Genomic DNA, 13,231 nt, shown 5'->3' on the forward strand with positions numbered 1-13,231 from the left:
AACCTAGTGGGAGTTTCCCCCCACAGAGGGACAAAAGGACCCCCTGATGATCCTCTAATCTCAAAACTGGATTATAGATTTGAGTTCCCTTCCCAGACACCTTAACGCCCACTCACATCCTGGGCCATCTGACCTCAGGAATTCGCATGATAAGGTGGGGCCAGGTTTCACAATGAGCTCACCTGAAACTCTGGCTGATTGGGACCCACACCCAGTTTCACACCTTGGCTCAGGCGATTAGAGCCAGGGTGTGAGAGATCATCAGGGGGTCCTTTTGTCCCTCTGTGGAGGGAAACTCCCACTAGGTTTAAATCTGGGACTCTCCACCATTTGACCTTAGAACTGAAGAAGCTTCTCGGATGAGAGGTGAAACATCTTCAAGCAACTTAAAGAAGTCCAGACGCTTTTCTTTACAAGCTCCTTTGACTACGATGACCTGGATGACTGAGAACCTTCACAGACATAGGCTGGTAATGGTATAACGGTGTGGGGGGTGTCTTCTGAAACACTTTGGGCCCCTAATCATTGTTTAAGTACCACAGGCTGCCTGAGTATTGTTGCCAACCATCTCTATCCCTGTGTAAACACACTGTACAGTCTTCTCATGCTTCCAACAGGATAGCACACCAGGTCACAAAACTTAAACTGGTCTCCACAGTCACCAGATCTCAATCCAATAGAGACCTCTGGGATGTGGATGGAACGGGAGATTCACATCACAACAGCCAACAAATCTGCAGCAACTGTGTGACGCTATCATGCCAATAATCCAGAGTATTAGCAAGGTGTACCTGGGAAATATACAACATCCACACAACTGCAAATAGCTCATTTCTTTGCACATGTTTTGGCTTGAGTATCATCACAGTGCACTATATACCTGTGGTTTATTCCATCCTAGATGTTGGCCAATTTTTTGCCAACACCACACCACAGCAGTACAAACATATTAATTTTATTACAGCTGTACTTTACATAATCAGGATCAATAAAATTTTAACTCATCAGATTGTAACTAAAGAGCAAATGAAGAAAAACATGCTTCCTCTTCAAGAGCATTTTGTACCCAGTGAGAATATTTCAACATCAAAGCACATCAGGAAACTGAAACTAGAGAAAGAAAGCTGGCCAGCGAGTTTATATTGACAATAACTAAACCTCCGTATCTGTGGGGTATTGATGTGGATGTTGTGACTGGGATTTGCCGAGTGGCTTGCTCTAAATGAATCCTGCTCGAGGGTGGTGTTTGTTTTAAATTGGCTGGAAACGAGAAGAGGTGGGCTATAATACGATTAGTCAGTTATTATATAACAGTCACCCGCCAGAAAGAAAAAGCTGAAGTCCTGCTATTACACAATGTTTGGGAAGTTAACTTTTAGTCAGTCAGGATGTATTTGCCCTAAAGTGACACAAGTTGACAGAAAATAACTCCATCTAGCCTTTATGATGTTTTATTCATTTATAAATAAAAAAAAATGTAGCTATGGGATTCTCATATATTCCCTTTTCAATTATAGTGGCAGATTACTTCTGTCTGACAGTCCTGTGACTGAAGAGGCTGACCTCACTAGACAAGAATGGCACGGCCTCCAACAGTCGGCTAATTGCTTGGCAGTTTTGTCATCCCACAAGCTGAGTGTGAACAATTTTATTTAAGCCGCAAAGTGAAGCCTGCATTTTACATTACTCGCTTACAAAACGTCTAATGTGCAGGAGGACACGCAGTACTTAACCAGCATCCTCATTACCTCCAAGTGACTCAAGGAAACTGCAAAAGAAGCACCTTAGGCTTTAAAATGCTTTTGTTTCTTTACTTAAACAAATTAAGCAATTCCATTCACATGGTGTGTGTGTGTGTGTGTGTGTGTGTGTGTGTGTGTGTGTGTGTGTGTGTGCTTGGACAGCAGCAAGTTGAATATCACCTCCCTGTTTTATATTTGGTTCAATTTCTTATTTATGTACTTTATCTTTTAGCTATATCTGTTCTTAGTAACTTTGTTCTTATATTCCCTTTTATTGTTGTATAATTAGTGCCCTTAACCTGATGACATATGTGGTACTTTGTTAATAGTCTTTTATTTATTGTCTTAATTTTCCTGTTTTTATTGTAAAGCACTTCGGTGTCTTTTAAACGTGCTATACAAATAAAGTTGTATTGTATTGTATCACATACATTATTCAACTTTTCATTAAGAGCTGAGCACCTTTGCAAGCGTGACGCTTTGAGGAAAACTGCTACAAATCAAAGACGTTGCTCTTGAATAAAGATGGGACTAAACTCACATTTTGCAAAGCTGTTTGTCAAGGAGACATTGGTTTGTTTGCTTTTACAAATAAGAAAGCATTCAGGTTTTACAAAGGCAGTCTTTAACGCAGGTATACTACACCCACAGTCCTTAGGAAATGTCATGAGTCATGAGCTGATGACTGCACTTCCTTAAACTAACCAACTGCTCAGTCAGCACCAGCAGCAGCTTCCTGCTCCTCTTGTTTTTCTCCCATCTGCTTTTGCTTCGCCGTTTATGTCAAGTTCAGTTTAGCCTGGCTGCGGATGAGCGAACGCCACCCGTGTAATAACAGATAATTGCTGAGAAAGGCTCTGCAAACGAGATACACTTGATGATGGGTTGTTCAAAGCTTCGTGTTTATATGGAAAACAACATACATGTGCCTGTCAGCCTTGATGGACGTCACGTTTCCATATCTTGCACTCAGCCACCTTTGAAAGTGTACCCACGGCATTGGTTTCTTCACAAACTGCTGGTAACGTGATCACATAGCCACTTCTATTTTAACTCGCAGTTAAGACCCAGAGCTGCAATATTCACCTGAACGACAGGTGTGCAACGCCGCCACATCACCACTGACGTACGAAGACAATAAGTGAAAACCAGAAGCAAAGACATAAGACCAAGTGTCATGTCGGTATAACTTCTGTACTGATGCACAATTGTATGCTCACGTCTTCAACACAACTCAAGTGCAGTAGCACAGTACGCTACGTTATAAAAATAGTGATGTGCGTGACCGGCAGAAGCAACACGAAAGCGGCAGCTTAAGCCAGCAGATGCAAGATCAGTTTCGTTGCACAGCATCATGCGAAAGGGGATGAACAGTAGGGCTGCACGATTAATCGTTAGAAAATCGCGATCTCGATTCATACTTATGTGCGATCTCATTTCCAAATGACAACGATTAAAAAAAAAAAAAAAAAAAAGACGACGACGATTGTACCGCATTTTCATCTGGGACGTAATCTGCATGAAAACAAGCGCTCACTCTTCCTGCTCAACAAATGACGAGGGCGGAGCCTTATACCACGTGATACAGAAGCTGGCTGCTAAAATTGGCAGGAAAAAACAACAGAGAGCACGTCAGGGATGACGAGGAAGTGACAGGAGAAAATCCGTCCCGGTCAACCACCCAAACATTAATAACGGGAACCTTATACAGCGCTTCCCTATACCCGTCGAACTCCCGCAGGCACAAAGAAATTACGCAGGCTATCACTTATCACCTGACCAAAGATATGGCTCCATCAACACTGTGCAAAACGAGGGATTTAGGAAAACGATCAACACCCTAGACAAACGCTACACAGTGCCGTCCCGCAACTATTTTTCTATTGTTGCACTACCTGCTCTATACACGCAGCGTCGAGCAACGGCGGAGACGGAAGTTCAAGCAGTACAACATTTTGCGGCAACGACAAAATGTGAGACATTTGTTGTTTTTATGTTTATTTATTGTTTTTATGTTCAGTCTCAACTGTTACGAAGTTGATGTGCAGTTAATAAGTGCAATAAATATTTATACTGGAAAAGAAAATCGTGAGAGAATCGTGATCTCAATTCTAAGCAAAAAAATCCTCTCATTCTCATTTTATGCAAAATCGTGCAGCCCTAATGAACAGTGAGCATAAAAGTGCCATCACCCAAAAGTATAAACACAACACTCATCCAGGCAGTCACATCCATCTTTAAACAAACTCTGCTTTATTACGACTCGACTGCTCTCACTTCCTGTACAAAATGTGCCAACACCTTTCCAAATTTCGCTTGAACAGCAGCAACCCACAACATAAGTCTTTACCTCTCTGTCAGCTACTTGATAAAGGTGAGTTTACAGAGCTTTGAATCAACCTAAGGACCCCCAAAGACAGGCTAGAGAATACATGCTCAACCTGATCTGACAAGCAGAGCGTAATGAGATTGTGTATCTGTGTGTGCTTTGTACTCACACAGCAGTCAGTCCAGTAGATGTGGAGGAAGGGGAAGGTGAGAAGAGCCTTGTTGCCCTCCTTTGGGAGCAACTCCTCTTTAAACTGGACAAAATTAGCTTCAAGGAGGATCATTTTTGGTGCACGGCCATAAGTCCTGCACAAAAATGAAAGCAGAGCATCAGTATACAAACACAAGTTTACAATGACTACAGTTTATAGCACAAAATGTCATCTTTCTATCCAATGGATTTGCCATAAACTCAACCTAATAAACTCTAAAATATCCATGAAGACAGAGCATCACATCTTTAACTGTATCACCAGTAGAATCTGTCTTACTGATGTAATATGCACCTCACAGTCTTTTCAAATATATCAGGAGGAAACAGAAGCAGTATCTTAGAAATGGTATTACTACACGCAAGTTTCCGTTTTGTCCTCAGAATTGTCGATGTGTCCGTATGTTTTCTGTTGGATGAAGATAAATGCTGCTTTGTTACCTTCTTGTTATAACAAAAAGGGAAAATTAGATCAAGGAAGTAAAAAGCTGCCCGTCTTCACTCAATGTGGTTACCGTCACCACAAACAGATGGATGAACTGATTCTGGCCGAAGTCACGACGATAACAAAACCCTGAAGTGTTATATCCACGCAGTGCAGATAACAGCTCGGAAAAGACCATCAGAAGCTCTGCTTGCTGTGCCAGCTCAGAATATTTTTAATACGCAACAATATTCACATGTTGCTTTCAAATGAAACATCATGTCTCAGAGAGAATTACATTATCACAGTTTGGTATTCCAGTCATTAAGGCAACTCTGGCGATTAATAATAAACCATCCAATATTACTAAGTACACCTCTGAGATCAGGTTAACGTCTAACCCAGGGGTCGGCGACCTGCGGCTCTTTAGTCCTTTTAGTGCGGCTCCGCGTGGTTTGGGAAAATAATTTTTTTTTTTAAGTAATTAGCTGAAGTGTATTTTATTTATGTTAGCTCTTTTTTTAACTTGTAGTTCTAAATTGGAAGATTATTGTGATATTGAAATAGGGATGGGTACCGGTATCCGGTGCCATGATGGCACCGGTTCTGACATAAATGGTAGTAACCAGACCGAAAAGCAGCGCACATTTCGGTGCTTTATTTTCCTGAGCTGTGATACACTTTCTTCTTCCTTACATTTGTATTGGCGGTTGGCAAACAACTGAAAGGTGCATTACCGCCACCAACTGGTATGGAATGATACACTTTAGATTCTAGCCAATCATTTTACATTTCCGAGGATAGTAGGCGGGTCCAGGTACGTACGTTCTTTTAGAGCAGAGCTACAGATTAAAAACGCCCAAGGCGAAGCGGTCAAAAGTCTGGCTGTACTTCACAGCAAAAGATGCAAACTCAGCAGCTGCATCGAGTGCTTTAAGCTGATACTGTGATACTGTCAAAGAAGGTAACACCTCAAATCAGATGAAACACCTGGCGACGCATAGCGGGTTTTTTTTAAAGCCGAGAAATGCGCCGTATTTGATAGCTTGCTGCGAGACCTCACACCGAGCACATCTACTGCGGGTGTGGTGCCTGTTATCGGACCCGGAGTCAGCAACATCCCCCAAAAACCCGAAGAGGAGAGTCCTGGCCCCTAGCCCTGCCAGTGTAGCAGAAATGATGAGGATGATGATGCAGCAGCAGCCGTTCTTCTCTGCGTGAGTAGCTTAATGTTGTTCGTGTGTAATTTACTTTGAGTAGGCTAACCACGTTATTACATTAATGTATGTAAGGTGAACTAGCAAACACCGTCGTAGCTACATGCGGCTGTCTTCTTGTTTGATGGCAGATACTCCCTTCACCCTGGCCAAAAAGGCTAAAATGACCAAAGAAAAAGTGGAAAACAGTTAAACATGAGAGGTTTTTGGACAAAGTTTGTGTTTTTTCCATTGTTTAAGCTGCTTCCAGCCAAGAGTGATACCATATATGCCCCATAGCTGCAGAAAAGGCTAACATTGTTATCTTTTTACAAAAAAACAGCTGAACATGAGAGGTTTTTGGACCAATTTTGTGTTCTTCATTCTTTAAGCACCGGCACCGTTTCAAAAGTACCGGTTTGGCACCGGTATCGGATAAAACCTAAATGATACCCATCCCTATATTGAAATATAAAAATAAAATTATATTCTATTTTTTTTTTTTAATCGTTCAAAATAAGCGTCACACTTGCGGAAGCCGGTATACCCGCTGAAACGCCGTGCATTTATCGAGACTTTCAACCCCAGGTAAGCGAATTATGGATCTTCGGATCCACATTATGTCAGCAGCTGTTCTCCACCGTGAACTATGTTAAAAACAAACACCGCTAACGCCTCACAGATGGCAGCTTACAGTCCTGCGTGAAGATGAAAGTGACTTCGTACAGCCCCGATTAGCAGACGCTGTGCGCAGAGGTTCAGGAGCAGAAGTCCCGTTGTAAACATACCACGGCAGACCCGACGATGTTTGCATGATGCTCCGGTGCGTCCGCCTCCCCTGCAGCGGCGCTGCAGACCACACCCCGCTACACACATTAACCAGGTAAAATACATATTTAGGCTGAATTTTGCAAATATCTTTCATTTTTCAGCAGCATAGTGCTTTTTTTCCAATTATTTTTTTTAAAACTCAGGTCAAGGCTCCAAAAGCCCAAAGGCGATATAAGGGGGGCGGCTCACAACAGTTTTTGTTGCTACATGGATCATTTTAGTTCAGCTGGGTGTCTTTCCTTTTGTTATATTTCTTTAAGAGTTCAAAATGTGTTAATTACATAAATAAAACGTAATTTTTTCTGTAGCACTTCATGGATTTAAGCAACACGCCTTAGTTGTTCACACAAAGCATAAAGGTTAAAAAAACAATATATACAGTGTTATCTTCATTTTAGATGTCAAAAAGTATTTGCGGCTCCCAGTGTTTTCTTTTGCGTGGAAATCGCGTCCAAATGGCTCTTTGGGTGTTAAAGGTTGCAGACCCCTGCTCTAACCTTATCGTGTTTTTCTGTTGCTACACTTCATGCTCAGCCAAATCAACCAGTTTGTGTCTCTACTGTCATTTATGGTTTATGATGAACGGACCTCCTACTTCCTCTTTAAATTCTTTACACCTTTGCTTCCTCTAGAACGTCTCTCATTGTGCTCTGCTCCTGAGGTTTTTCTGTGTGATCAATAAATGTAATACAAATGTATTGTGTTGACTGTAATGTGCTGCTGGTGAAAAACTAACCTGTGAAATTTGAAAGGAAAGAAGAAGAAGAAAAACAAACTCACCTCCTCCACTCCATTGGCTCTCTGGGAAGCTGTTGAGCCAATGAGGTATAAAGAGAAGTAAACAACGCCTGATCTCCAGCACCTGACACAAAAACAGGAAGACAAGGTGGGTTAAAAATTAGGTCATCGCAAAACAAATGCAATAGTTCAAGGGGTGGTAATGGAATATTGTTGTTAAAAAAATTCTCATGTCTTCTTGACAATAACAGTTTCCCCGACCAGCTTAAAAGGAAGTCACACCTGAGTTAAAACAGAGCGAGCAGAGGCCTTATCCAGGTAACTTCAGGGTTAACCTTTCATTTTCTATTCTACGAAGATGATTCGCTTCTTATTAGGGTAAATGGCCAAGGTAACCTATGATGTGACCCAACCTGCTCTGGAGCAGATTAGAGATCAACAAGTATGAAATCAACCAACCTTCTCTGCAGAAAATAGCGTCACTGGATGCTCCCTGGGTGGGAACAGTACGAGGGTGTAATATCTTTATGTTTCCCTGATTAGAATCAATAATCAATAATATAGATTTTTAGATGCTTTATTCTTTGGTTCTTGTTTTCTGTTGGCAGCAAACAATTTTACAATAATCAGTGATCACAAGCATTAATATCCGATCCTAAAACAGGACACCTACACTGTGCTTGCCGCTCGTATCAAATGTGCTTGTATAAAGTCTGAATTCTGTCTGTGTTTAACCTTTACTCTCAAACCCTTAAACAGCACCGACTCTGCATCTGAGAATAAAAACTAAATGCAGTTACTAGAACACCTCAATAAATCAACTTAATTTCACTTTGATCTCCGACAAACTGAAGTGATTTCCACGTCTCCTTTATCAGCCTGTAATCTTTAATGTTTAAACTGGTCCAGTTTAAAGTTTCAGCACTCTAATATGCAGCCACCAACAGCAGCGCTGAGAGCGCTTAAGGATAAACTTATTAACTGGAACTAAAATCTGTATTTCATCTTTTCTTCCTTTTTTACGACAGTCTTGCATTTTACTGTTATATTTCTGTTCTGAACAACTTGATAAGATTTCTGTTGTACCGGTCATAGGGATCATTCTGGGTGGAAGAAAAGTCACATGATTCATCAAACACCACTTTGATGTGAACACACAACACTGGGTTAACTTAGCCAATTGATAACCAACTTCATATGACCATTTATCCTGCTTGCCAGTACGGCTGCTCAATTAATCGAATTTCAATCTCGATTACGATCTGGGCTTTCAACGATCATTAAAAATGACCGAGCCGATTATTAGCCCCTCCCTCGTCCTTTACTCTCGCACTGCTCCGTGTGGCAAATCAAGCGCACCTCTCTGCATTTCGAACACGTGTCACAACAATTAAGAGCAGCGGTCTCCAACCTTTTTGCTCCACGGACCGGTTTATGCCCGACAATATTTTCACGGACCGGCCTTTAAGGTGTCGCGGATAAATACAACAAAATAAAACTAGTACCGGTACCGAAAAAAAGAAAATTTATTCATAACACACGTGAAAAGACCCAGGAAAACCGAGTTAACGATAAAAACGATAACAAAATAACGCTGAAAACCGATAAAAACCCTGAAAACTATACATTTCACACCTGAGCCTCAACTCTCGCGGCCCGGTACCAAACGACTCACGGACCGGTACCGGTCCGAGGCCCGGGGGTTGGGGACCGCTGATTAAGAGGACCCGAGGGAAGCTCGGAAAGCTAAGCAGAAGTTATTTTTTTCATTTATTTTTTATATTGCAAACATTTGCACTGTTATCAGTATTTGCACTATTTTATATTATTTTTTGACAATCTTTAAAGTCATTATTCAACACATTGTTATTGTTAAATAAATATCGTCAAATAATCGAGATCTCAATTTCAGTGAAAATAATCGTGATTATCATTTTTGCCATAATCGAGCAGCCCTACTTGCCAGTGTCAGGCAAGTGAAGCCAGATAAGGGGAAGACACTCAGGGTATTTTAACTGACTTTATAGCATAGAGAACAGCAGTAACACCAATAATAAAAATAATGACTGACCAAAAAAAAAATAAGAATTGGGAACAAAATGCAAAGTGAATTCTTTTTTGTATGAAAATATCAGAAATGGAGTAAACAATCACTGCACAAAGTGACAAATTGTTTTTAACTTTAAACACCTTCAGAATCTGCAATAAAACTTCACCAGATGCCAAGACAGTCGAGCTGTGATGACACTTTAATTTAGGGAAAATGTTGTCAAAGTTTTCGTCGGGCTAGTCTGGCAGCATCAACCTCCTGCGCTGCACTCTTCTTCTATATCTGCTGTTTAACAGCCCTCTGGGTCTAAATGATGTCAAGGTCTCCAGAATAAAGCCTCCTCTGCTTCCACAACATCATTCTTGGGATTTCTACTTCTTTTTTATGTTTAAAACTGTCCAGGAGGCAACTGTACACAGCTCCAGACTAGACTAGAAGATATTTACACAACTAAAGTTTAACACTGTCAATCCTTGCTTTCTGTTATCTGTTATTAACCTCTGTCTCTCTTCCACAGCATGTCTTTATCCTGTCTTCCTTCTCTCACCCCAACCAATCACAGCAGATGGCCCCGCCCCTCCCTGAGCCTGGTTCTGCCGGAGGTTTCTTCCTGTTAAAAGGGAGTTTTTCCTTCCCATTGTCGCCAAAGTGCTGCTCATAGGGGGTCCTATGATTGTTGGGTTTTTCTCTGTATCTATGAAGCGCCTTGAGGCGACTTTTGTTGTGATTTGGCGCTATATAAATAAAATTGAATTGAGTTGAATTGCTTTCATCACGGTGTCATCTGTAAATACAGTCTGGACTAGCCTTCACAGTCGCAGTCATTTTAACCCACACATGGCTCAACATCCGTAAAAGATTCAACTGACAGAAAGCAGAAAACACTACAGATCAATCATTGGTCGTAAAGAAAGCGAATACCTAAAACCAGGGATTTGAGTTAAACCGTCTATTTTTCTATGCAGTGCCAGTTGCTATAATAGAGCACATGATCAGCAATGCAAAAATAAAAGTGCAAAAACACGCATGCATCAGCACCTGTTATCACAGTGCACTGCCCTACACAGAGCCAGAATCAGCCATTGCTATTGGAAAAACAAACATCTGATCTTTTTTGCTACATGACTTGTTGTTCACACCCCACCTGCGATTACAAAAAAAAAGAATCCCTCTCACTCCTGCTGATACTGCTTTGATACAGACCAGGGTAGAAAACTACAAAAAGAGTTGTGACTGTGACATAATGGTTCAGACATGCTCCTCTTTTTTAGTCTTCTCTTCCATATGCCTCCTACACTCCGTGAATTCACTTTTACCAGCGCTGACTGGTAGAGTCACCACTCCTGCAGAACAATGGTGTCCAATTTTAGAAATTATCAAGCTGTCATTCAAGGTAGATGAGTGGGTTTTGATGAACAGTGCCTAAAGCACTTGTTTAAAGCTACACTGCAAACAGGCCACAGCCAGTGAACCGGTGTGAAACCATGTTTTCTTTGAATACACTTGAAAAGTAAAAGGAAACCACGTGGTTTATGAAACAAAATGTAACCAAATATCCCACACAGTCAGTACTTCAACCTCGACGTCAGGTCAATTTGACTCTTTTGTGGCAGTCCTCGATGTCGCCAGCAGTTGTCCATCAGACTAGAGATGGGGATAATAGTTACTGCTTTTTCTGCGGGGTGTGAACAGGAGGACCAGTCTAACCACCACTGGCAGCAGGTGGAGAACTGGTTCATGTACCACCATACCCTCCGCATTCTGAACACACCAGAACGTATGCATGTGGATCTCGTTCACCCCAACAGTGCCACAAATATCGTCCAATTCTGCCGTTTCCTTTGCATCAGTGCCTAATACACTGAGTGAGGTACATTTGCAAAAGCACTCCTTAAATCGCTTTTAAACACACTATTTAAACTTCACTTTTCCACATCCAGCGTTAATATTTTTTTCTTTTAGATCTTTTCCTAAGCTTTATCAAACAGTTTCAGTCATTAAAACTAACTAAAAAGGTTTTGTTGCCTCTGCCCAAATAAAACCAAAATAAATACCAAGTGGAAAACAAAATTCAAAGCACTGAGGACACAAAGAGGTTAACCTAACTATTGTATCAAATACTAAAATCTGTATGACTTCAATAATGTGCCTGTACCGTCATCACAGTGACAAAATGTTCATGTCTTCCTGTATACTCTGTAATTTGGTCAATTTAGCACAAACAAGTCAGATTTGTTGTTCTAATCTGAAACCGCCATATTTAACTGTTGAAGTTCAGCATTTTATCACCCACACTGGGATACTGCAGTTGTTTGTGTTAGCTCAACAGTTCTTGATATACCCAGTGCAATGCAAACAATAATGAACTTTGGATGTTCACAAAAGCTGCTATTGAAGCTGCAAAGCAAACACCAGTCTCATGATCCTTGCATTGAGTTAGCTGCTCTCACACACTTGGCACATTGCTGCTCATCTACTACATAGACATACTCTGATGTATCCCTCCTCATCCCTAAATGTTGCTGAGCGAATCAGTGTTTCATCATATGTTAATTCTGCTATCATCAAGAACACAACCGCACACTATTTGAGTGGCATAAGCTCTGTGTAAATCAATGATCACACGGCCAGAGTAAACCAGAGTGTAACCCGAGGTCTCCACTTATGCACAATTACAATCACACACAAACTGCGTTTTCAGTATCCAACTTGAGACAGTAAGTAATTTACACAGAAACCCTGACAATAAATCCTGCAACAGTAAGGTGTCATTTTCATTTCATATTACATTTACTGTTAAGAGCATTACAATCTCTAAGGCCTTAACTTCATATTTTATATCTGTAAAAGGACCTATTACTACAGACTGCAACCGTCTAGTGGAGGACACACGATAACCCCTATGGAACGACAAGGGATCCCTATATCCACACGCTGAGATCTACCTGCGATTTCGTTTTTGAACCCCAATGTCTGAACGTCAAAGTGTGCCACCAATGATTTTCATTCATAGTCTCATTTCCTAGAGCCTCTATCTACTCTTTTACTGGGCCACGACACTAAAAATGGAGTGGCCTGCGAAATCAGATGAAGCTGGCACCCACCACAATAGCTACTTTTCGAGCTCCCGACAGGGAAAACTGTGGCTGTATAGCAAGGAACAATATGATACCCCACTAAAACTGCAGCACCTGTCCGTGACGTTCTATCGTTAGCTGGGCCTGTTAATCAGTGCAGCTAGCTAAGAGACATACCGTCTTTCCTGAGAACATTTAACACGAACACGGCGCAGTATGCACGTCTAAAAATATTACAGCTTAACAGTTTGAAAATAACCCATCCCCAATTGCTATACACATAAGCAGCGACTACAAATTGGTTATTGTAAGGGTGACAGCTAGCTTAGCCAAAATAAGCTAATGAATGCAGCTAGCAAGGCTAGCTGTCAAGACCATAAAAAATAAAAGAGTGAACGTCTCCGTTTAACAAACACTCACATGTTACAATCGGCTTGTTTTCCATGGTATAGATGATTGGCTTTTCCTCTTGACCCGCCATATGTGTTAGCGATAGCACTCCATGAAAATGACATACAAACAGTGCTTTATTATTAGTAAGTGCTTATGTATGCAGTTGTGTTGAATCGATGGGGCCTGTGTCCCCACCGCGCTTCCGGGAAGTACGTAAGCCGTGCGTAATTAAAGGGCCAGC

General features: G+C 41.3%; 1 protein-coding gene across 2 annotated transcripts in view; it reads right to left on the reverse strand.

Annotated features, from left to right (window-relative positions):
- Positions 1-13,196, reverse strand: part of trappc10 (trafficking protein particle complex subunit 10) — a 30,225-nt gene extending 17,029 nt beyond the window's left edge. For both annotated transcript variants that reach the window (XM_085135952.1, XM_085135951.1), the window contains exons 1-3: positions 13,018-13,196; positions 7,513-7,594; positions 4,241-4,376 (exon numbers count right to left, since the gene is read on the reverse strand). In XM_085135952.1, the coding sequence (XP_084992078.1) occupies positions 4,241-4,376; positions 7,513-7,594; positions 13,018-13,078 (279 nt within the window). In that variant the 5' untranslated portion in view covers positions 13,079-13,196. The remainder of the gene's footprint in view (positions 1-4,240; positions 4,377-7,512; positions 7,595-13,017) is intronic.
- Between the last annotated feature and the right edge of the window lie 35 nt (positions 13,197-13,231).

This window comes from Neolamprologus multifasciatus, chromosome 16, assembly GCF_963576455.1.
Source record: "Neolamprologus multifasciatus chromosome 16, fNeoMul1.2, whole genome shotgun sequence".
In the NCBI taxonomy this organism is placed as follows: domain Eukaryota; kingdom Metazoa; phylum Chordata; class Actinopteri; order Cichliformes; family Cichlidae; genus Neolamprologus; species Neolamprologus multifasciatus.